The sequence below is a fragment of the Rhipicephalus sanguineus genome, chromosome 2 (assembly GCF_013339695.2).
Source record: "Rhipicephalus sanguineus isolate Rsan-2018 chromosome 2, BIME_Rsan_1.4, whole genome shotgun sequence".
Classification (NCBI taxonomy): domain Eukaryota; kingdom Metazoa; phylum Arthropoda; class Arachnida; order Ixodida; family Ixodidae; genus Rhipicephalus; species Rhipicephalus sanguineus.
The window spans coordinates 147,003,581-147,028,047 of NC_051177.1; the positions used below are offsets into that span (position 1 = coordinate 147,003,581).

Genomic DNA, 24,467 nt, shown 5'->3' on the forward strand with positions numbered 1-24,467 from the left:
CTATAAACGCAAGCAAAACTTAGAAATTTCGGGGGGGGGGGGGTTTGAACCCCCCCCCCCCCCCTTGGCTACGCCCCTGTTGTAATTACTTCAACTTTTCACTTTTAGTTTTCCTTCTGCTGTGTTCTTATCGTACAACGAACAGGCAATGGAACACAAACGTCCGAACTTTTCTTTGGTGCAAGTTCAACAAAAGGTTGATCCGTTTAGAAGTAGTATAAGTAAGCAGGAATAATTTTCTCTTTGATGATGTTAGTATTTTGTCATACAACCCTTTGCGGAAACGACTGCTGCCATCCTAGAGGGCAGTGACGCGTACAGCGCTGGCGCAAAGTCATGATGCGCTCGAAGGTCGTCCCATTCTTGTCGAACGGCTGCCCACAGCTCGTCCCCAGCGTCGGGTGAACAGGTTTTCGCACCATGGCTTCTCTTATATACCCCCATATATTTTCGCAGATGTTTATGTCAGCGCCTTTGGCCGGCCATGAAAGCATGGTGATTCTGCGGTTTTCTATGCAACTTTTTCCGTGTGAACCGGCGCCAGGTTATGTTGAAACATAATGTCGGCATCGAGAAAGGCGCTGTGGGCGTAGGGCAGCAACACATTGTCCAAAATTTCTGTGCAGTATCGCTCCGATGTAAGGGCACGTTCTATGCGATGCAGAGGCCCGAGACCATGCCATGACACCGCGCCCCGCACGTTCACGCAGTCTCGGCCACTCGCGGCGACTCTCTGCACACTGGCTGGCTCGTAACTGCATGGCAATCGTATTTTTGACCATCCTTCGCAAAATCAAACGAGCATTAAAAAAAGTTCCTTACCGTGTGCTTCTGTTTCGCCAAACTCGCATCCGTTGGTCTTGGCGAGTTGTAAAAGTCGACTCATCCGAGAAGATCATCGGCCCCAAGCATCGGCCATCCATGAGGTCTGTGCTTCGGCAAACTGGAGACGTGACTTGCTGTTCGAAGCAGTGACGACCGGCTTTCGTACAGCTACAAAATTTCGCAGTCCAGCACTTCGGAGGCGTCGCCGGACCGCAGCAAGGGAAGTGTCCACATCTAGCTGCTCCCGCACTTGCCTCGCGGACTGGAACGGGTTCTCGACGACAGTAGCTACTATAAGGGCGTCTTCATCCTCCGTCGTTGCCTTTGGTCGACGCCTGCGTGGGGCATCACAGAGTCGGCCTTCCTTGCTGAATGCCTGAATAATCATGTTGACGGTCTTTAGCGGCCTCTGCATGAGAGCACCGATGGAGCGTTGTGAATATCCCTTGAGCGAATATTGTACGATTTTCCACCTCTCCTCTTTGGAAACGCGGGCCCTGCTGAAATTCAGTTGCTCCTCTGACAGATGCGGTAATGTGCAAGAATATATATATATATATATATATATATATATATATATATATATATATATATATATATATATACGCTCCTCAAGGACGGAAGCCGCTTTTTAAATACGCCCACAAGTGTCATGAGCATGCGTGGCCTGGCTACAGATCATCAATGATCTTGAGAACGCCCCCAAAACATTAGATATATTTTCAAGTTTATTGATGCATCGTGGGGAGCGTAATGAGAAGTTCAACATCGTCACCACTCCTGAACCGTACGGCTACCTTATTACGGTACGCGCGGCAGACAACACGCACTTGCTTGCGTGACGCAATGCGCGCGGCGGGAGAATTTGCACACGCCGGACACACTGTGCGTGAGCAATGCTTCTCGTTGCCGCCGCTGAACCGCGCTGTGAGCTCAAAGGCCACGCGTTCCTGTGTTCGCCCCAAAATCATTGCGACTGTACTCTACATGAAGCACGGGGTGGCATCGGTGCCTATAGTACCAAGGCAAGCGCTCCCTGCTAACGAACAATCGATGCAGCCCACGCAGGCACCTGTGCACCCAAAATGGGATGAAGTCCTTCGCACCGCGCGACAGCCCGCAGAAGCGACTTTCAGGGCAGATTTCTCACATACTGTGCGCCTTGACGAAGATCAGGTGAAGCGCGTCGTTGAGCAGGTCATGGCTGAAATGATCAGGTGCATCCTTCCTTTTCTGAGCATGCAAAATCCTTCCATTCGACAAGAGTTTCGACGAGCCACTGTACCATCTCCATACCAATCGTCTAACACTTTGCAAAAAGCGTGATGACGAATTAGTATGCGCAACAACGCGCCAATTTTTGCCGGATTCCCCATTTTGGTATCTTCAATAGAACTGCAGGGGAATGCGGCGTAAGCTTGCGGAGCTCATTAGGAGGTTATTAGTGACGTCAGCGCTACCTATGGCCATTTTACAATAGACTAGCACATACAAACCAACTTTGGTCGTATACACAGCGTGCTCCGCCCCTTCTAAGAAAATAGGCGCCCCGGTCCAAGATCGCAGTACGCTGCTCTTGATGCTAACGGTCAAGCATGCGTCCTGGTAGTCCTGGTTTCTTCAAGAGTTCCTCATGCTGTGCTCGACACTTCTGCGTGGTGCTCGCCGACGCAAGAAGTAGCATTAGTACGCCTTTCGTTAAATATCGAAGCCCAAGCTCCGGTTCTCTCAGTTCATGCGGGGACTGTAGGCACTACAACACAGAGTGAATATGTCATGGGTTGATCACTTTATTTATTTATTTATTCAAAATGCCTTACAGGCCCATTGAAGGGCATTGAGTAAGGGGGGCATCAGTATTTACAAAACAATAAAGAGGAATACAGACAAAAAGCAAAAAAAAGAAAAAGATAACAAACAGCAAGACGGAACAACGTTATACAATGCTAGAGTACAATGAAATCAGGTTATCACGGAATGTTTCACGATTAGGGATGGATACAATGTGATCAGGAAGATCGTTCCAATGTGCAATGGCTCGAGGTAGTGATGATGAGTTAAATGCCTGCGTGTGACCATGAATGCGCATGAAGCTACGTGCGTTGTGGATTTACCCTCAAACCTTTAAAAGGATTTACCCTCAAGATCGCGTAATTCTATGCGGCGACTGCAGCACGAGGCACCCGCTTGGGGGGTACGACACGGCTGACGCACGCAGTCGGCACTTATTGCCAATGAAAGAACTTCATCAACTTGTTTTGGCCTACACATGTCAACAAGACAGCTGCCGCGACCTAACTCCCTTGAGCAATCTCAACGAAATAAATTGTACCCGTGTGAAGGATGTGCCGGCTAGTGATCATTATCCATTAGTGCGGTCCTGGGCCGCTCGAGGGTCTAAAGCACGACCACTACAGACACGTTCTAGGAAAGAGGAGCACGCAAGTATCACAAGACACATAGCGAGTACGACAATCACCGAGGACAGGAGGAGCTTGTGAAACAGCTTTGTGCGATAAAGCAGAGTGCTGCAGCTAAGGTTTCTGCCAAGTTTGATGCTCCGAAACCCGACTCTGGCTTTTTGACATTGTGGAATCGTAGGCTACGGGCCCTTAATGCTTGCCGCCGTTCCGGTCGGGCAGCTCGTCACAAACGCATTCTTTCTTACTCGCATAGCCAAAGAGGTGGAGCAGTGTACGGCCCTTCTTGCCGTACGTCACTGGCAGCTCCGCTGTGAAACTTTCAATGACGCACGTCACATGGGTGCCGTGGCGGTCGCATTTCAATGGAGGCGAAATACTAGAGACCCGTATAGTGTGCGATGTCAGTGCACGTTAAAGAACACTAGATGGCCAGAACTTCCGGAGCCCTCCACTACGGCGTGCCTCATATTCATATCGTGGCTTTGGCACGTAAAACCTCAGATAATGTTATTATTATTGTTGATGTTATTATTATTAATAATAATAATAATAATAATAATAATAATAATAATAATAATAATATTATTATTATTATTATTATTACGTCATAGGCCTAAGGCATGTCATATCTTCAGAGTAGGCCCGTAGCCAGGAGGGGGGGGGGGCTAGGGGCCCGGGCCTTCCCCGAAATTTTGGTGAAGTAGATGTTTTTAGCTAAAATAATGAAAATAGGCGTTTTTCTCAAATAGTCAAGGTTTTCAGCAAGTGCCCCCCGCCCCTCCCCCCCCCCCTCCGAAAGAAATTGCTGGCTATGGGCCCACTTCAGAGCCATGCTGGGACGCAAATGGTTGAATCCTCCACATCTAAGTGTGGCACTGAACCTGAAGGTTTATCCGACGAGTCAGCATTACAAGTTTTTCCCCAGCTAACAGAAACATCAGCACTACCCGTAGACCCACCGCTGTATGTTTGCGAACATCCAGCGGTGGGTCTACGGATCGTCTTCAGATCGTAATCTTTAAGTATGACGATCTGGAGGTGTCGTTGCATGATTCCAACCGTCGCAGTGCTCCTGGCCCCAATGGTGCGCTACTGAACGCTGTGTGATCTTTCATAGCGGCATAAACTTGCGCTTCTGGAAGAGAACTGGGAACACCAAAGATGTGATACGCAATCATTTCAAGGCGAGTTTCCACAACAAGCATGTGTAATCCATGGACTTTCTTGAGAACCAGCGACTCTATTGTACTGCATGAGAACCGGCTCCGCATACACCTGGGCTTAATCATCCATGACTGGGCGATACGCTTCTCCATTTTGGGCCTTCTGCGGTGACATCGGTGACATAGAAAATTTTATTTGGCTTTGACCGCAGTTTGTTGTGGAAAGACCAGCGATGGTCCGCAGCTTGCCTATAGGCACCGGACATTTGAAGACGTCATTTTTTCTGAAGGGCCCGCGGCAACTACGAGGAGCGTGCAACGAATTTTGATGGTCTTCCTGCGAGACACTAGGCTGTTCAAAACGTGGTGACAGACACCTACACTAGAGAAAGTGTTCAGGCGGAACAATTGCCGGCCATTGAGGCCATGCTAACGCCGCTTCTGCAATATGACAACCACCACCACCATGGTAGTCCATGATTATTCCTCTACTAAAGCCGGATAAACCCATTCGGGCGCTGCAAGGTCTGCCCATGTCTTCCTAAATCCGTGTTTTTTCATTGGGAGAGAACCACTTTTTAAATATCAGTCTCTCTTCGAATTTCTGAAAGATGTTCTTAACTTTAACGCTATTTTTCCACGCGTTCCGTAGCGCGGCCTCATGATTGAGGCTGCTGCTGCGGTAACTCTTTCGAAGGAAGCACCTGCTTCCCGGCCTTTGGGCTCAAAGGCCTTGAGGAGGCATTCGTGCTGCTATCCCTCCTCTCACTTGTAAATACCATGCTCACTCGTCATTTATCCCACATCCATAGATCACACCACTTGTCACTGCCATAATTTTATACTGTATACACATCTTTTACGCTTCTTTAAAGCGCGTGATTTTAGGCCCCTATACAGCCACAATACACCCGGTCATAGTAATCATTGGTCATCGCTAACACCACATAAGAGACATGGCGCTCTTTGGCCACCCATGGCCCTTGCGCCAGAAAACCCCACTAATCATCATCAAATCCGAGTTTATGTTGCGCGCTCGTATTTCAAGATAGATCTGAGGCCAATAATTCTAACTTCGAACATCTGCAAGGTAATGGAGAGAATGGCTCTGCGAAGGCAGGAATGGCACTTGGAGAAGCACAACGTTTTCTCTTACACTCAGATACGATTCCGTCAGGCTCTGCGCCCAGGGTACCCTTTTAGAAGGATACACGCCGACGTATTCGCAGAGCCCAACCGGGTCCAGCTTAGAGTCATAGTTGGAATAGACATAAGAAAAGCTTTCGATTCTATTCCACATTCCACTATACTGAAACGGCTCTTGGCTGTTGGAATAAAGTGCAGTCTCTATCGTTTCATAAAAGCTTTTCTTCCACACCGTACCTTTCCAGTTTTGGTCGGTGACAGCATTGAAAAGAGGCAAAGTAACGCGACTAGCGTCCCTCAGGATGTCGTTATTTCACCGGCCTTTACTTAATGTTGCTATGTGACATCTTTCTAAAAAAATTGGGAGATCCCACGTACCGTGGGAATCGATGTTATGCGAAGCATGCGCAGGAAGGTGACTGTGTCGCAATTTTTCACATTGAGCGAAACGTTATGGAATAACGCTACAGAAATGTGCAAATGGGTAAACGCACACACATTTTGAAGAGTCAAATATGTATCATATAACCAGTTGTTTACAGTTGCTTAACGATGCCAACAGCAACATAGGCGTTACCAACACCAAACTCATTAAGCTGATATGTAGTGCTTATATTCTTTAAAACTGGATAGCGCGAATTCCAATAGGACTATATATGTAGGAATACAGATGCACAGGACAGGCGCTGCTCGCAACTAAGATCTATTCAGAAACGTTTCCCTAGATATATACACAGCCGAGTGGCACGCGCAGGTGAACTGCACGTACCTTACAGTCACAGTTGCAGTTAGAGTTGCGCCCCGCCACGGTGGTCTAGTGGTTATGGCGCTTTTGACCCGAAGGTCGCGGCACTGAATCCTGGCCGCGGCGGTTGCATTTTCGATGGAGGCGAAAATGTTTGAGGCCGGCGTCTCTCATAATCATATCGTGGTTTTGGGACGTTAAACCCCAGATATTATCATAATTAGTTCTTAGAGTTGCATTACAGTTGTTATGCTTATGCTTATCCGTTATAACTGAGAACGAACGCACGTGTCACGAACCTGTGTGCATATGTGGAAGGGGTTCTTGGCAGTTCTTGAATAAGGTTATTATCACCGTGATAAGAGAGCACCAGCAGCTGGACGGGACTTGTTATCATTTCCTTTCGTGATCGCGGCTACGAATGGTCTAAGTGTAGTGAAGTGCGAGGTATAGTAGAGCTCGTGGAAACCGCGGATGGCTTTTACGAAGAAATGATCTATGATGCCTTCTGTCCTGGACGTGGCACCGAGGTGTTGTGATGCCTGTCCACATCCAAGGCGTCTTTCATGCCGTCTAAGAACCAGGCGTTGTTGGGTTTTGATAAGTCGGTACTGAAGTCACTGGTAATCATGAGCGACATGGCCCTCTCGGCAGAGTTATTGTAGGAAGCATTGAACGCAGTTTTTGCGTAATCCACGGGGTCGACGTTGGGGACCACGCGGTCAATCGGATGGTAGCCCAGCGTCTTAAAGGGGTGCTCTGTCTTCAGCTCCCTAACTTTCCTTGCGTCGGCCGCTGTGGTGTAGTGGTTACGGTGCTCGGCTGCTGACCCGAAGGTCGCAGGTTCGATCCCGGCAGCGGCGGTCGCATTTCGATGGAGGCGATATGCTAGAAGCCCGTGTACTGTGCAATGTCCGTGCAGGTTAAGGAATACCAGATGGTTCAAATATCCGGAGCCCTTCGCTATGGTGTCTCTCATAATCATATCGTAGTTTTGCGACGCAAAACCCCAACAATTACTATTATCATCACTTTCCTTCCGTGTCAATGCGTATGTTCGCAGTTACTGCGCTGACTGAGATTATGTTATTACCTGTGGTACATGCCCGCATATCATGAACTCGTATGCGGGTATGTGCCGCACGTGCCTGAGGGAAAGGGTTTCATGACGTACGCGACAGGTATTTTGCGTTATTCATGTCATCACCAGTGAATCGTGTTCGTCATATACTGACCCTCTGCTGTGCCAATTTTGGTATATTACAAGTTATGGAGACGACCAGGAGAGCGCCCAGACGTAGGCGGATGGATGGATGGACGGATGGATGGATGGAAACGCCCAAAGTATCTGAGGTTCGCCAAGAAATGTTTCGCATTTCTTGGCATACGAGGACTGAAACATGATCTATATGCGGATGACGTAACACTCTGAATCACCTGGGGAGCAGGAGACGGCACTACAGACAGGTCTTTATGCTATCTATGATTACATCCGGGCATGTGAAATGGGAACCTCCCCGGAGAAAACAGAGTACGTTGCAGTCATCCAAGGTCCGAAGCAGAGGGTAGAGTCGGAGCGCTATCTTGTTTCGATCATTTCCCGCAAGGAGACTATCCGCATACTCGGCATGCAAATAGACCATGGGGACGGCTTCGAAACACTCCCCGAAGCTGCCAACAAGCATTACACCTTACGCTGTGTTTTACTGGACGCGTATGGGGGATCAAGGAAGCGGGCCTTCGAGAGATTGCTTGAGCTCACGTGGTATCAAAAACCATGTATGCATTTACTTACGCGTACACAAGCCACGCGCAATGCCCCCAGCTCGAACGAATGAACCTTAAAGCAATGCGACTGATCCCTGCATGGTTACCCCACTATACGCCCATCGCTGACTTACATGCATGTAGTCTGCTCAAGGCCTTGCGGGATTTGGCGGAGCAGCAATCGCAAGCCGGGCGCGTCCGTCTCTCCACGACGACGGCTGGCCGCCAAATCCTACAGACATTGGGCTACTTCACCGAGAACTTCGATCCGCTGCCATCCCCGGCTCCGCCATGGTAACTCATTGACCTCTTTGATGACATGCCTTCACTAAAGAACATGAGCTCAGCCAGTGCTCCACGACGGAAAGCAGCCGCAAAGCGTAATGCGAAATTGTCCAACGCACTTGCTCGTGACAGGGTCATACAATTCACTGACGCGGCTATTCTGAAAATGGTGCAGCTATAGCTTGCTATGGACGAAAGGCACCTGTCGCTTGTATCGCACGTACGTCTACCAATAAAACCGTGACCAACTTAGAACTTATGGCAATATACCTTACGGTTTCTTGTATAGAAGAACGGCAACGCTCAACTCATTGTATATGTACCACATTTATACGTATTTACAAGTGGCTTACACCGCCTGTCGTGCCGGTGGGGCTGATTACGGCATGCTACAACCAATCCGAGCAGCAACGGTGCGTTGTTTGTGAGTGGACGGCCTTACTGTATAGCAATGAAATGGATTCCCGCGCACGTAGGAATCACCGCAAGCGATATGCCTCACCAGGCAGCGCACGCAGCTTCGCTTTCCGCATCTTTGCCTGGAGCAAACCTCGTTTTCCCTGCATGGTTGTTCACTGCACTCTACCAGCCCAACTTGCTCGTCAAGAATGTGGCGGAGGCGTAGCAGCGAGCGCATCGTTACCGCAGTCGCACCCTCACGCATCTGAAGTACGTTATCGTACAACAATCAGCAAACTCGCAGGGAAGAGGAGGTTGTCCTCCGCCGTGCTCAAACTGGTACACTGCTCTCACCAGCCAGGCTTCGCCTCATCAAGCGGGAGGCCTATTCGAGACCCCTGTGTCCAGCTTGTCCGTCTAAAGCTACAGCCTAATATCTTCTATGGTCGTGCCCGGCATTTGAGGCCGTCCGGGAGAGGACGCTTCGTTTCCTCGGTCCACAAAACCTCAGATACTACGCGACTGGAATGATCCTCCTGATCAATGGCAGCGGTGACAGCATCGACTCTACATCGGCTAAACGGTTCCTGCTTCATTTGCAGATCTGCCGACGACCATAGTACGAAAACCTTATCAGCATCACTCCGCGAACTGGACCACGATAAAGGTTACGAGCAACAGAGCAGGACCGCTGCGCAAGCCTGATCACTCCCGTTCAGACGGCGCTGGATATCGGCACCTCGTGACCAACGTAACAGCCTATAAAGACAGCAATGCTCCGGGGACACGACATATGGCAGCGGTGACAATATCGACTGTACAGACGGGTCCACCGTTAAAGGAACACTTGCGTGCAGGGCGCGTTTAGATTTCGCTCTCTTGCAAAAACATAGTGGCTTAGATTTGCATAAGACTACTGGTGGCTGACAGTTCTGCCTCTTTTTGACAGACTCGTGCAGTGCATGAACAATGTTTTCCTGTCCACTTGCTGTTAGGTGGCCAGCAAAATGAAAGATGCTCATTGGAGTGTCCCCTTCAACAGTGGACCGTACTGTACATCCGGTAAACGGTTCCTGCTTCATATTGCAGGTAAGCCCACTTTTCTTTTACCTTCATAAACCTCTTAGAAGTTTTTGCTGTCACTGCTGCCGCAGTGTACCATAGTGTGTTCTGTAGCGTATACCCGTTTGTGTTGTGAAATTTGCAAGTGTGCCTAGATAACCGTTGAAATGGTTTCTGGCAAACCTGACGCTCTGTCGGATATTTCTAAAGCCTTGGTTGAAAAGGCACCAGCAAGCATTAAAGAGGTATCAAAGGTGCTTGTTGAGATGACCTCTAAATTTGTTGAAGCTATGGGTGACCTGAAAAGGGAGATGAACAAGACTGATGCGACGAATAACTCAATGAAAGCTGAGCTCACTTCCTTCGGGCAATCAGTCGGGTACATGAAAGAAAGCTTTGAAGAATACCGAAATGAAATCAAGAGCCTTCGACTTGAGCTCAGCGAAGTGAAAAACCAGGACCTTGAACGCAAGAAAGAGAACCTAAGAGTAAACAAAGAGCTGCAGGAAACGAAAAAGCAGCTTACTGAACTAAATCAGTGCAGTAGGCGCTACAACCTTGAATTAAGAGGTATACCTAACACCGAAAACGAGCATGTTCTCGAAACAGTCGCAAAAGTCTCATCTTCCTTGTGCGTCCAACTTTCTGACGGTGACATTGCCGTGGCTCACCGAGTCCCGTCAAAGGGCAATACGCCCCCAAACGTAGTAGTGAAGTTCACACCCAAAAAAGCTCGAGACAAATTACTGAAGGAAGTTAACAAAAAAAAAACGACTGAACACTGCCATGCTAGGTTTTCAGAATAGCGACCCAGTCTGCATAAACGAACACTTGTGCCCCGAAAGAAAAATCCTCCTTGGAGAAGTCATCCAACAAAAGCGAGAAAAAGGATGGAAATTTGCATGGGTCTCTGACGGAAAAATACTTCTACGGAAATCCGAGAATTCGAGAGTAGTGCATCTAACAAGTGAAGACTTATCGCTAATAGTATGAGTGTTTGTTGTGTTTTTTTTTCATAACTTAAACCATATCCCTTAACAATGGCTTATACAATAAAATAAGTTGACAATCATTGTAGAGCAAAAGTCTATATAAATTTTTCATTGCAACATTCGTAGTATTAATGAAAATGGGGACTTGCTTTCTACTTTCCTGTCGCAGCATGCGCATTCGTTCAATGTCATTGCAACAATTGAGACGTGGTTGCGAAAAGGTGAAACATTCAATTTTCCAGGTCACAGAACAGACTCAAATGCGCGCGACTCACGTTCACGTGGCGGTGGCGTTGCATTATTTGTAAAAGATAACATATCCTCTCACAAAATTCAAACGGCCGCATATAGTTGCAATGACATTGAATCCCTTTTCATTCGCCTTGAATATGACGTCATTATTGGTGCACTTTATCGCCCCCCGAGCAGTAGTATCACAGGCTTTCTTGATAAACTGGAATCAATTTTCTGCGTTTTGTCGGGGCGCCAAAATAAACCAGTGATTATAGTAGGCGACATGGACATAAACACATATATTGTGAAAGACAGTGACTATAGCTATTTGTTGCAGTCCTACAACTGTCGTAACTTAATTACGTCACCAACGCGTATAACTGAGGTATCGACGTCCTTAATTCACCATGAAGTGACAAATCTGGACACGGGGGTCACCGGAGGCGTCTACCTGGAGCCAATCTCTGATCAGCTACCTATATTTGCCGCTTTAGATTCCCCAACGAGTACCACGATAACAAAAATAATATCGTAACAAAAATAGATTACAAAATATTACAAGAAATTTGTGGTATTAAATTCAATGAAATATACGAGGATATCGACATCAAAAGTGATAACCTAATTAAAAAATTCGGCAGATCCCACGCACCGTGGGAGTCGATGTGATGCGAAGCATGCGGTGGGAAGGTGACTGTGGCATAATTTTTTACAGCGAAAGCTGTTATGAGATCATTTCACCGGCCGTTTTTGGCGCCGTAGTTGTCCGCCGCCGCCGCCGGTGTCCGTAACCAGTATCGCTCGAAATAAGAAAAAAACTAAATAAGAAAAAAATTCCAGGATGGAACGAGGTTCGAACCTGGGCCCTCTGCGTGGGAGCCCAGTATTCAACCTCTGAGCCATGCCGGTTTTTTTTTTCTTTATTACTTACTTTTGTACGTGCTTGAAACTGCTTTGCAAAAAGGTCCTATACAGGCTTCATGTCGGGAAGGAACCGCATTAGCATATGCAATATAGCGTGATAGAAGAGTAAAATAAGCACCAAGCGTCGCACAACGCGAATTCTGTAACCAGGCGTCACACAATGCGAATTGCGCAACGAGTAGGTTGTTGAATGCTTCCAACCCATTACAAAGGGTTGGAAGCATTCCCATAATTCTTCGTCGTCATCAGGCACAGCATCAACAAAGTGCGCATAATGCCTTACATGTGTTTAGCAGGTACCACGGCTCTCCGTAGAATGACGAAAAATGGCACAGTGCCTGCTGCCCTACTTCTCAAAAACTACAATGATTTATAGCGTAGTGGGTTCCTCGCAAGTGCACTTGTATTAGCTGCCAAGGAAGCCCATAAGCGCATGATCCATAACCTCGGGGTCTCAGTAAAATTACAATGATTTATAGCGTAGTGGGTTCCTCGCAAGTGCACTTGTATTGGTTGCCAAGGAAGCCCATAAGCGCATGATTCATTTCCTCGGGGTCTCAGTAAAGGTCTTCGCCCCCCGTCTTGTCCCTTGTGATAGAGATACTTGTCCCTTGTGATAGAGAACGCACGCACGTTTCACGAACCCGTGTGCATGTGTGGAAGAAGTTCCTGGCAGTTCTTGAACAAGATCATCATCCGCGTGATCAACGAGCACCAGCAGCTGGTCATGACTTGTTATCGGATCAGGCCGTGATCGCGGTGACGAGGGGTCAATGTGTAGTAAAGTGTGAGGCATAGTACAGCTGTTGGAAATCTTATATGCCTCTGTCATTTCGTCTACAAATTTTCTCTCGATATAGGCCATCGAGGCTGGTAGGCCTAGATAGTGCTGCGTAGACCAACATCAGTGGACGGCGCTTGTCGTATTCGTATACTACCTGGGCGTATGTGGCCTACGTAGCCTAGTCTACAGAGCGGCTGTCAATAAATCTGACATCATCCTCTGTCAGCATGAGGCCATCGCCCAGCCTCGTAAGAAATGAAGAGGACACTGCGTCGTTCTGGCGGACGAAGTGCACTTAACGGTGCGGTGATGTGAATATCGTACGTAACTTTCGTTAATGTATTCCTCCGGAGTCGAGCAATGCTTGAATATAGCTCGCTGAATCATAGGAATACAAATGTAATGTTTATTAGACTGCTATAAAAGCGGAGCCAACACTGGAACCACAGAAGTTATTCTGATATGACGCCTGTATCGTAGGAGTATACGCATCGTAGGAGTATCATGTATAGTGTTTATTGCTTTCCTGTAAAATTAGATAGCAAGCACCACAGCCACAACTGACGTTGCACCGACATTGCGCCTGCAGAGGCTGTTTTTCCAAATCAGTTTACAGACCTGGCATGGCTCTGTGGTAGAATACCTGATTGCCACGCAGAATGCTTGGGTTCGATTCCTGCTGGGTTCCTAATTTTCATTATTTCCATTCGTCGGGTCAACGCTGCCGATGTCGATTTTTTTAACGCTCTCGCATTTAATGTCTGTTCTCGCCGTTCCTGGGTAGCTTTAAACTGTCAATCACCTGTGGCGCATACCGATGCCCCGCGGCCCGTGGTAAGCGGGTATGTGCCACACGTGTCTGGAGGAAAGGGTTTGACGACGTACTCGACAGGATTTTCACTTTATTCATGTCATGACCCGACTGTCATATTTGTCAAATCATGTTACCTTCCCATGCCAATTTTGGTCTGCACCAAGTTAAGGAGGCGATCCTGAGAGCACCCAGACGTAGGCGGCTCGATAGATAGATAGATAGATAGATAGATAGATAGATAGATAGATAGATAGATAGATAGATAGATAGATAGATAGATAGATAGATAGATAGATAGATAGATAGATAGATAGATAGATAGATAGATAGATAGATAGATAGATAGATAGATAGATAGATAGATAGATAGATAGATAGATAGATAGATAGATAGATAGATAGATAGATAGATAGATAGATAGATAGAAACGCTCAAAGTGCCAGAGGTTCGCTAAGAAATGCTTCGCATTTAAATCTAAAAATCGCTGTAGAAAGGAGTAAGCGCAAGGTCAAGAAAGGCTGCCATGATAAACCTATGTGCCCCTGGATGACAGAATAGATACTTCAAACACTCAAGGCCAAAGAATACTGGCATGACAAATGGCGCGAGAACAAAGACAATCCCTACTACTTACACCAATTTAAAGTACAACGGAATAAATCTGTCGCTATGATTCGATCACGAAAAAGGCAGTATTATACTCAACTAATTAGACAGACCGCTGGCCACACGAAAACACTGAGGGAGATAATAAACGAAATCATAGGTAAACAACGTAAGTCAACTGTGCTTCCCGAAACGATTGATGAAGACGTTGTAGAAAATTTCAATGCATATTTCGCAGGTATTGGTACATCCCTGGCTGAAAAATTTAATGACTCTGACAACACTTCTATATCGCAGTCCTGTGCCTAACACCTTCGTTATGTATAACATCGAGCCCGAAGACGTGATAGCAACAGTTAATAAAATGTCTACCTTTAAAGCTTCTGGATTAGATTGTATTCCTATTCGTATGATTAAAGAGAATATAGATATATTAGGACCAGTATTGTGCCACTTGTTCAGTCACTCCGTGAGCTGCTCCAGATATCCATCTCAGCTGAAGATTGCTAAGGTTGTCCCTATCTACAAAGACGGAGACCTCAGTGAACCTTCTAATTACAGGCCAATATCCTTGCTCAGTACCATTAACACTATATTTGAAAACATTCTGACCAGTCGGTTCCACGAATTCATTGAAAAATGTCAGGTTATGTGCCCGCAGCAACATAGTTTTCGTCCGAATCATTCAACCTCGTCAGCAGTGTTAACGCTAACTCAAAAAATTAATGGAGCTTTTCAAAATAATATAGTTGTAGGTGTCATATTTTAGACCTGAAGAAACCTTCGATACAGTTGATCACAACATACTTTTACATAAACTAAAGCATTATGGTTCTCGCGGTAGCCCATTGGATCTGCTTACTACCTTCATCAGCAAGTGCAGGTGGCAAGAATGAATAATATTAAGTCATTACCAAAGAATATGCGCACTGGAGTTCCTCAAGGACCCGTCCTTGGGCCACTTTTATTTTCATTATATATTAATGACCTCCCACAAACTTTAGACACTAGTGAAGTTCTTATGTACGCCGATGACACTTGTATTGTTATAACAGCCGACAACATTTGTGATCTGGAAACTAAAGCAAACAAAGAGTTGAAAAAAAGCAAGTGAATGGTTTGTGATGAACAAGCTTACTACAAACGTCAAAAAAAAAACTGTGGTGTTTCGAACACGCAACAATATCATGCCTCCTAAATCACTAGATTTACGAATAAACCAATTTCCACCTGACGAAGCCAGCTCATTTAAATATCTTGGCGTAGTATTTGATAACAATCTGCACTGGAAAGAGCAAATAAATGCAGTTTGCGCAAAGCTTTCCTCGGGATGCTACGCAATCTCACAAGCGCGTCATCATCTTGATACTAACACTCTGCGTGTTTTATATTTCGCGCTCATCCAGAGCCATATCACATACTGTAATGAGTTATGGGGTGCGACATAGAAAACTTATCTTGAACCTATACGCAAACTTCAGAAACGAGCCCTGAGAATAATTACCCGTTCATGCTACGACGAGCCTAGTCTGCCTTTGTTTATAAAAATGAATATTTTGCCCTATGATAAGATACACGAATTAAAAATTGCCACGTGTACGTGTTTCAAAAAACAACCTGCCTTTTCATGCTTCTTTATTTTTCAGATCCTCTCGTGTGACCAGAAATCAAGTATATGGAAACTTTATTCTTCCCCCAACATAAAATGCTTGCGGACAACGTTTGCTGCAGTTTTCAGGGCCAAAAGTTTAGAATAAACTACCAGCAGAAATAAAACAAGCGAATAATTTTCCATCACTGCTAAAAATACTTACTCTGAACCCTGTTTATCAATGGGAACAATCATGCTGTCATTTTGGTGTGTGTGTGTGTCAGTAACTTACTGAAATCTTTTAAAAAACATTCTCAACTAGTGATTTGTTCTTTCGGGATTAGCCATGCATATTTAACCTTTCATGAGAATGCAAAAATTTGCCATGCTTACTCGTGTTTCGTATGTTTACCTAGAGCTGTTAAATACAATCGTGCACTAAACTTTCGCTTTCCCTTTGTTCGCTCGCGCAAATTAAGGATGTACGACGACTATCTGTATGTATGTATTCTATCTTTATTTTGTACATGGAACTCTTACTTATCTTTTTGGACCCGCAACTAGCCTTGGCTATGGGTCCATCCAGTTTTAATATTTCTGTATGTTTCACGCCTTCAAATAAAGAATTTCAGTGAATTGAATAGACCCTGGACCGACCGATGCTTAGAGGTATCGGCACTCTTTTATGTAGGAGTTCCGGAAACCAGAGTGGTCTGGCTAGTACTTCGCCGAAAGGACAGGGCCAACAGACATACATGAAAACTGTGGTCCCCCTCCCCAACCACTTTAATCCCCATTCGCTAAATTTTTGCACCAAGGCTTAAGCCTACTTAATGCAGAAATAATAACGCATAAAGAAAATGAAACGCCACCGTCAGTCGTCGTGTGAGTCCGCAATCAGGGCTTTCGCAAAAAAGCTACGCGTTCTGTGCATGAGCCTCTATGCGCGAAGAGAACACATACATTGCAACGATATGTTACAAAGCATGCAGGCTATATGTGATGAAAAGCACGCAATGCAGATGTATGATAGCAGTGTCGTCATTGGTGGCCATTTCGCGCCCAATTGGCTACTTTACGACTCCGTCTGGCGACAAAAATTTCGGGTTGACTGCACGGCTACTTTTGAATTTCTGTTCTGGCTGCAGATAACTTAAGTTTTTCGTAGCTTTTCTGTCGTGTGAAACGATGCACGCTCGCGTCCTCCACCCACCGGCAGGCTGGTGTGCATCGCGTTGCACACCACGAAGTTGCCCTCATGTTGGCAAACGCGTGGTTAGCACACTGATCACGCTGCCCGCCATCTACGCTGATGCTGCGCGCAAGTTTCTAACTCAGATGCGCAGCGCGTGTTATCGCGTGAACTTGACAAAAAAAGAGGTCCGCAGCAAAATGAAGCTGTACTGTTCATCCCCAAGCAAATTTTACTAGATGAAGCCGGACTGGTATTATATAAGCTCCCCTGATTAAATTCAATCTACAGCTTCATGGAAAAACTGCTTCAAAGTTTAATGTTCCTACTGACGTGTTGACAGGAATGTTCCAAAATTACTCTGCACCTGGCAAGAACTCTATCTATGCTACATAAATTATGTGCAGGTGCGCTGAATTTATTACAATTTGTTATTTGCAACTTATCCGTGGTTTGAAGACCAAGCAAGCGGAAAAAAATGTGCTGCTGTTTTTGTAGTCTTGATTATTAAAAATATTATTTTTCGTTGAATAATAACTCCACTCATAACACCGCGTCTGTTTTGTTTAGCTACAACAAATTTGGCGATAAAATAAATGGCATGGCTACTTTGGCTGCTTTTAGTTCTCACTCCTTTTCAAATTGACCGAACAGCAACCCTGGATGAAACTATCAAAATGTGTATGTATCAATCCCGAAGGGGCCGAGATGCCCATTAAGGCTCACCCCATTACGTAATACGATGCTTCTGATATGCGCGAACTTGAATTTTTTCAGCACCATCTCTATTTCATTGCACGCTTTCAACTGTACCTGAAGCGAACAATGAGCTGTGGGCGTACCTGCCGACCAGTGCTGGGCAGTATCGAAGATACATGTATCTTAGATACTATCTTAGATACTTATTGGGTATCTTGTATTTTCATCGCGATACGTCTCGCAAGACGTGTGTCAGTATCTGTATTTCCGATACATTGAAGAATGTATCGTGTATCTTAAGATACAAGCTACTGCGATCGCACCACTACCGTGCGAAGCAATAAACGCTGACTGAACTCCGCTTCCCAATCTGATACTGTTGCCACTAAGCCGCCACAATTAAACTAAAGGCAGTGACCTCATTTTATTTTTTCTTTCTTACAGAGTTTTCAAGCGAGGGCAGGCCATGAGCTTTGAGCGTCTCTATTGATGGAGCAGAGTCACGTGGTAGCGCTCGTGTCTTCTCGACAGACAAGCGCGCGAACGTCTACAGCAACAGACCTTTCGTTTTCTCGTTTTTCTTCCTTCTTTTTAGTTGGTTCAGTGCCATGACACTTGGCTCTCAGCCACTGTCCTGTGCGACGGACTTCAATGCGGAACTGTAGTGTCGTTATCGAAGTTTCTCTTGCGTTGTGCTTCGCTACGAAGTCCGAAGAATGCAAGAATGGGGTTGCTTTGCGTCTCGTGGATTTCACACATCGGCGACTAGAAGGATCTCGTGGATGTAATTTTAACTTATATGCAATGAGATTGACTTATATGCAAATAAGATTCTGACCTCTATTGAACTACTGGTGCCGATGCTGCATCTAACAGAACAAACATTCAGCTAACAAGAGTTATCTCGGCGTACCTCTCTTTTTCTTTTATTCAATGAGTTATTAAAATCATAATTTGATTGTTAGCACGAGCTCCTTCTAAGCTGTCATTCTTTTCCATCCCATACATTACCTATGTGTATATATTGTTTTTCTCGTCTGCTTACTGCAATACGCATTTAACGTACTGCCAAGGTAAGCTCTCTGCTGTATTCTTACAAGAATAGACAGTTATAAGAAGACAGTTACAAGTATACTTGTAACTGTCTGCGTCATTTCTGCTACTGTTTGTGTGTGTACATATATTCCACTTGAGTTTACCGTTATGTCAAAGCGATGCACCTGCGCGTTGGAGTACAGTGAAACATCGGTGGTACGATCACAGCATACAGTGAAGCCTCGGTGATACGATCGCAGCTCATACGAATTTCGGGGTGATACGAATTTTTCGTTGGTCCCGGCCAATGCCCATTGGCCTGCAATGTAATGGAGTACGGTTGTTGCGAACAGATTTTCACCCAGCGACGTTTGATACGAACGTACGCTACCGCACAGATACCAAGAGCTGCTCTCCGCGCTGTCGCGGGAGACGCGCCAAGCACGTGCGAGCGCGGGAACACAAGCGTGGGCATGCGCACCGCACCGCCAAATCGTCAGAATCAGGGTGTAAGAAAAACTTTTTTCTTGTGGTCAGAATAAACCTTCAGAGACGCGTCACGGCCTCCGAGATTGTGTGCGCGAATCTTTGAGGTTCTTATGTGCCTCCGTGTGCCTTCGCGTTTAGATTACAGAGGACATTAGCTCCATGCTTTTTTTTCTTACGCATCGACGCGGGCTGCTGTCGTTGTACTGTGTTTACACGTGCCTGCCTCGTGCATCAGACACCCTATGAAAAGTGGTCGAGGACGGTCTTGGCGAAGGAGTCAGGCCTCACAACGTCAACGTGCGCGACCGTTGAGGTCGCACTTGTGCTGCCACGGCCGTAAATCTCGTAAAAAACGTCCGCAACACCTCCGCGATAAGAAAATCATAACACAGGACCGTGGTTCTGTAGTTCTGTGGCATTGATCCATCGCGTCAAAGCGCATCTTTTGTTACTTTCGCTGCAGTGCTCCGGTGTCATGCAAAAGAGCATACTAAAATTTGGAAGGAGCTACTATTGTCGCGGGTCACAACGCACCTGGTTCATTAATTAAATACGCGCGTACGTGCCGTATATTAAGGTAAGATTGCCGACATCTAAAAACTTAACTGACAATCATTCAGGGTTCTTCCTGACGTTGCTGCGGCCCTGAAGAACAATTAAAATGTACGCCAGTTTTCTTTTGTCGCATGTTAATTTTCCATGCTTTCTGGTGATACGCATTTCGGATGATACGAATATTTTTGGTGGTCCCGTGAGATTCGTATCACCGAGATTTCACTGTATACAGTAACAAAAATTGTGCTTACTACGTAGTAAAATAGCGAAATTGAGTTTGCATTATAATAACTAAAATTATTAGGAGCCATCTTACGGCGTTGTCAAAGGGACTGGAGAAGCATTGTTCTACGAAAAGATCCGTTTTTCTGAGGAGCGTCCCGAGTGGTTATGCGCTATTTTCCATAGGCACTGAATTTTGTGTGGTCTTACCTTAAATGCTTAATTGCCACAGCTATTAGGGGTTACCCGCCGCGGTGGTCTAGTGGTTATGGTGCATAACTGCTGACCCGAACGTCGCGGCGGCGGCATTTTGATGGAGGCAAAATGCTAGAGGCCCGTGTTAGGCTTTAAGACCCGAGGTTGTCGAACTTTCAAGAGCCCTCGACTACGGCGTCTCTCATACCGCGGTTTTGGGACGTAAAACGCAACAATAATAATTACTCCTTGGGGGTGCCGCCGCTATCACTTTCTATGCTTATTCACTGTGTTTAATACGAAACCGATTTTCTATTTTAGTTAGCTACATATATTTGTTTTCCTTTTTTAGGCTTCCTAAATGTTTTTACTGTTACTAATCACTCGGTAATTGGAGCTATATGCGGCAATATAGTGTGAATAGCGGCGGTGTCCTGCGGCGCTTTGTGCAACTGTACAATACGTCTGAGACGTTTCTGGGCTGCACATGTTCTCTTGTAGATTGTCAAAAAATTGCGCATTACTGAGTACGTCGCTAGCGAACGCTTTACGCCAGCAGATAAGTAGAATGTAAAAGTCATTGCACTTTAATGTCCGCTACGTAAACACGAGTATCAAAGAATGTCGCTACCAGTGTTCCCACTGCTGTGCACCTGCCTGGTTATTCGGTATTGCGAAGACCATGATACGTTTACGGACAAGGTAGAACTCCCCAGCGCTATTGGCGCCATCGTGTGGAGGCTCCTACTGAAGTTCTTGTGATTAGATGGCAACCCTCAACCGCGTCGGCAAGCAGAGCAGCGACTGGCACCAATTACACAAGCGACAAGCAAAAACCGCAATCAGATAAACCAACGCCAATAACTTGTTTCGGAATGAAACTAATATGCCTTCAGCAAGAAATACAAGGACTTTTGAGATATTACCAGACATTTCATTCAAATGAAACAAAAATGGTCGCATCTATTAAATATTCAAGCGAACATTTTTGGGCATAGCTGTTTAGTGCGATATTATCTAGATATATAATGCATTCTTGATGCAGCGCTAAAAGACAGACTAAGAAGGAACATTCACACAGGACGAACGCTGTAGTAACAGCGTTCGTCCTGTGTGAATGTTCCTACTCTGTCTTTTAGCGCTACATCAAGAACGCATTTGTACCAACAAGCCCAACTTTCTATCCTGCTAGATATAGGTATAATAACAAATTTGCAAATGTATCGAACTATCTTAAGATACAATTGGAATGTATCGTATCGGATACAATCAGTGTTGTGGTATCTTGTATCTGTATCTCAAATACTTCTGGCCTGAGTATCTTGTATCGTATCGCGATACTATTTCAAAGTATCTTTGCCCAGCCCCGCTGCCGACGTAAACAAATGTGCCGCTTTCTTGCGATGTCGTGAAGGCTTCAACGATATTTATCCCCCATTTAAAGATATTTTACGGAAAAAATTGGCCGCGTATCTGCGTGCTTCGCCTGCAAATGTCGTCGAAAGACGATAGAGGAGCACTGCGTGAGATATGGGCTCCATCTGGCAATACGTCGGGAAACGAGCTTGTGCAGAGGGCACAGAGCAGAGGGCTTTCGTTGGCGCGTCGCATTTTCAGCGCAGCCGCATTTTCAGCGAAGCTTAAGAAACTAGCGTCTTTAGAATTACGTATCTATGTATTTTCTATTAAAGGAATACACCACCTAATGCTTACTTAGTGACGTTGCGCCTCAGATATGCGTAATATTTATTTTTTGATCGACAAAGTTCACAAGTATGAACAGCCGTACCAGTTCAAGATGGGTGGGCGGTAAGCAAGCAGTTCAACTTTTGGCCGGGTGGCTGAATCGGGTGACAGACAGACAGACAGACAGACAGACAGACAGACAGACAGACCCAAAGTTTCTGCGTTTAAGTTCCCCAAGAAAGACTATAGTCTTTGAAAGCTCAACAATAACAGCAGATATCCCCGCAGGGGCGTCTGCGCAAGCAAGCGTTTGGTGTGTAGCGACACCACGGACATGAGCTAACGGGGGGTTTCGACCCCTCCCACGCCCCGCCGTGTGTGCCTCAGCCGTGTCCGGGGAAAAGGGGATCGTGGGAATTGAGCCGACGCCGGGTGTTTGGACCTTTAAGGCCCGCCGGCAGAGGCAACACAACCCTTTGGCCCCGGTTTCACGTAGACGGCAAACCTGGCCTGACCCGTCCGGAGGAGATCGGCGGTCGCCTTTTCCTGTCCCTCTCTCACGTCTTTTTAGATGCGAAGCAGCTTTTGCTCGGGGCTGTGTCCGCCCTTCCATTGGCGACCGTCCGCTCGGGAACCATGAGTGCTGGCATGCGCTAGCGCGTTCGGGCCTGTGTAAGGAGCTGGGGGAGACGCTGTGGCCTCTCCCCCTTACACTCTCTCAGCAATCATGTGATGGCGTCGGGGAACGAGATTCTGCAGACGCACAATGAACCAACGCGTTGTATCCGTTGTATCCTAGTAAGAACGCGCTGGCACGCGCTAGCGCGTTCGGGCATGTGTAAGGGGCTGGGTAAGACGCTGTGGCCTCTTCCCCTTACACTCTTTCAGCAATCACGTGATGCCTGTCGTGGGATTAGTCGGATGCGCGATTAATCGCGTTTTGCTGGACCAAATAAACGTTTATTCACTCACTCACTCACGTGATGGCGTCGGGGAACGATATTCTGCAGACGCGCCATGAACCCACGTGCTCCCGCGTGGCGTGGCGATGAAACCGCATGCCGTGCTCCAACAAGAGTTAGCAACAGCAACTACAGTGAATCCATGGTGTGCTCCACTTGCAAGGACGCGTTAACATCGGGCAAGGTGCCCGTGATGAACGGAACTTTAAGTCGACCCATGCGCTGCTTCGCATCCCCACATGGTTCCCTTTAGTGGGAGATGGTGTATTTTTTCTTTGCTATTTTCTTTACTTGCTGTCCTATCTCCTATTCTCTTCAGTTACTTCCCTGTTTTCATAGGCCGGCTGGGTTAACCTTGTGCAAACAGCCAACCTTGGCCTATGCGCATTGGGTTATAGTAGCGGTGTACGGCTGGCGTCTGCGTGTTTTCGATTCCATGAATCTTGTAGGATCCCCATTTCGGGCTCCGTGGCCGCCATCGCTGCCGAATCGAATTGCAATATCATGCATACAGAATTTCTTTTGATAAGTGATCGTGCCGCTTCAAAACGCGTACCCACCGAGGAGCTGACTTTTCTGAGCCGACCAAAAGAAGTTTTCCTTCACTGTAACGTTGTACACAGTGAGAAGTCTGACAAATCAGATAGAACCGTGTCCCCTTTCGTAGTATCCAGATCACTGACAGACACCTTAAGTGTTGGCTATGTGGTCACTAAAACTGGCAAGTGGAGACCTCCCCCTGGAACTCCGTGACAAGATACAGTTCGACAAACTAAAGAACTTCGTAACTTTCGGAGACATTCCTATCTATCACTCGAACACCACATCGATCCATGAACTCCGCACGTGGAGTCGTCTCAGACACACATCTCCTTCACCTATCCGAGAATGAACTCCTTGAAAGGTGGAAAGATGAGAGCGTCAAGAATTTAAAGCGAATTTTCATCCGAAGAAACAATCGGGAAATCCCAACTAAACACTTGATACCGACCTTTGCCACTAGTGAATTACCACAAAGCAGTGAAAGTGCTACACAGACACCTACCAGACCATACATCCCAAACCCTCGCCGATGTTCTCAGTGGCAAAGATTTGGCCATGGCTCTCAGAGCTGCCGTGGTCGTCCTACCTGCACAAAATGTGGTGTTCAAGGCCGTGCCTCGGACATCTTCAATGAAACGCCGCATTGTGTGAACTGTGACGGAGACCATGCTGTATACTCGCGTTGTTGTCCGAACTAAAAGAAAGAAAAACATATCATTTCATTGAAGGTCCGCCAGGACATCTCCTTTAAAGAAGCACGTACGAGGTGTTCGGATTTTCACGGCCCAACCTATGCTGATGCGGCTATCCAGGCCCATGCAAAGTGAGCCATCAGCCATGGCGGCTTCCCGTGGTGGCACCAGTCAAGTCTGCTCCAGGGTGATTCCACGTAAGATCGAACAAGCGATGGCTGGTCGACCTCTTAAATATATTTCAAAATTTTATATATTATTGCCTGATGAGTGTAAAGAAGAGATCCGCAATTTGTTTTGCCGCCAAAATTTTTTTCGAAGCACAGGAAATCAATCATGACGGAGAGGTGGAGTGGAGCGCTCATCCGCTCTGCCGTTTTGGTCAACTTTTGTTATGAATTGCACAAAATATATTAAAGTTAGGTGGCTGAAACTT

The 24,467-nt window shown here is 46.3% G+C and overlaps 1 protein-coding gene across 1 annotated transcript; it reads right to left on the bottom strand.

The window, feature by feature from the left end:
- Positions 1-895: 895 nt before the first annotated feature.
- Positions 896-1,213, bottom strand: LOC119381956 (uncharacterized). The gene has a single exon (XM_037649705.1). It carries the CDS (start codon positions 1,211-1,213, stop codon positions 896-898), a length of 318 nt encoding a protein of 105 aa, XP_037505633.1.
- Positions 1,214-24,467: the final 23,254 nt, after the last annotated feature.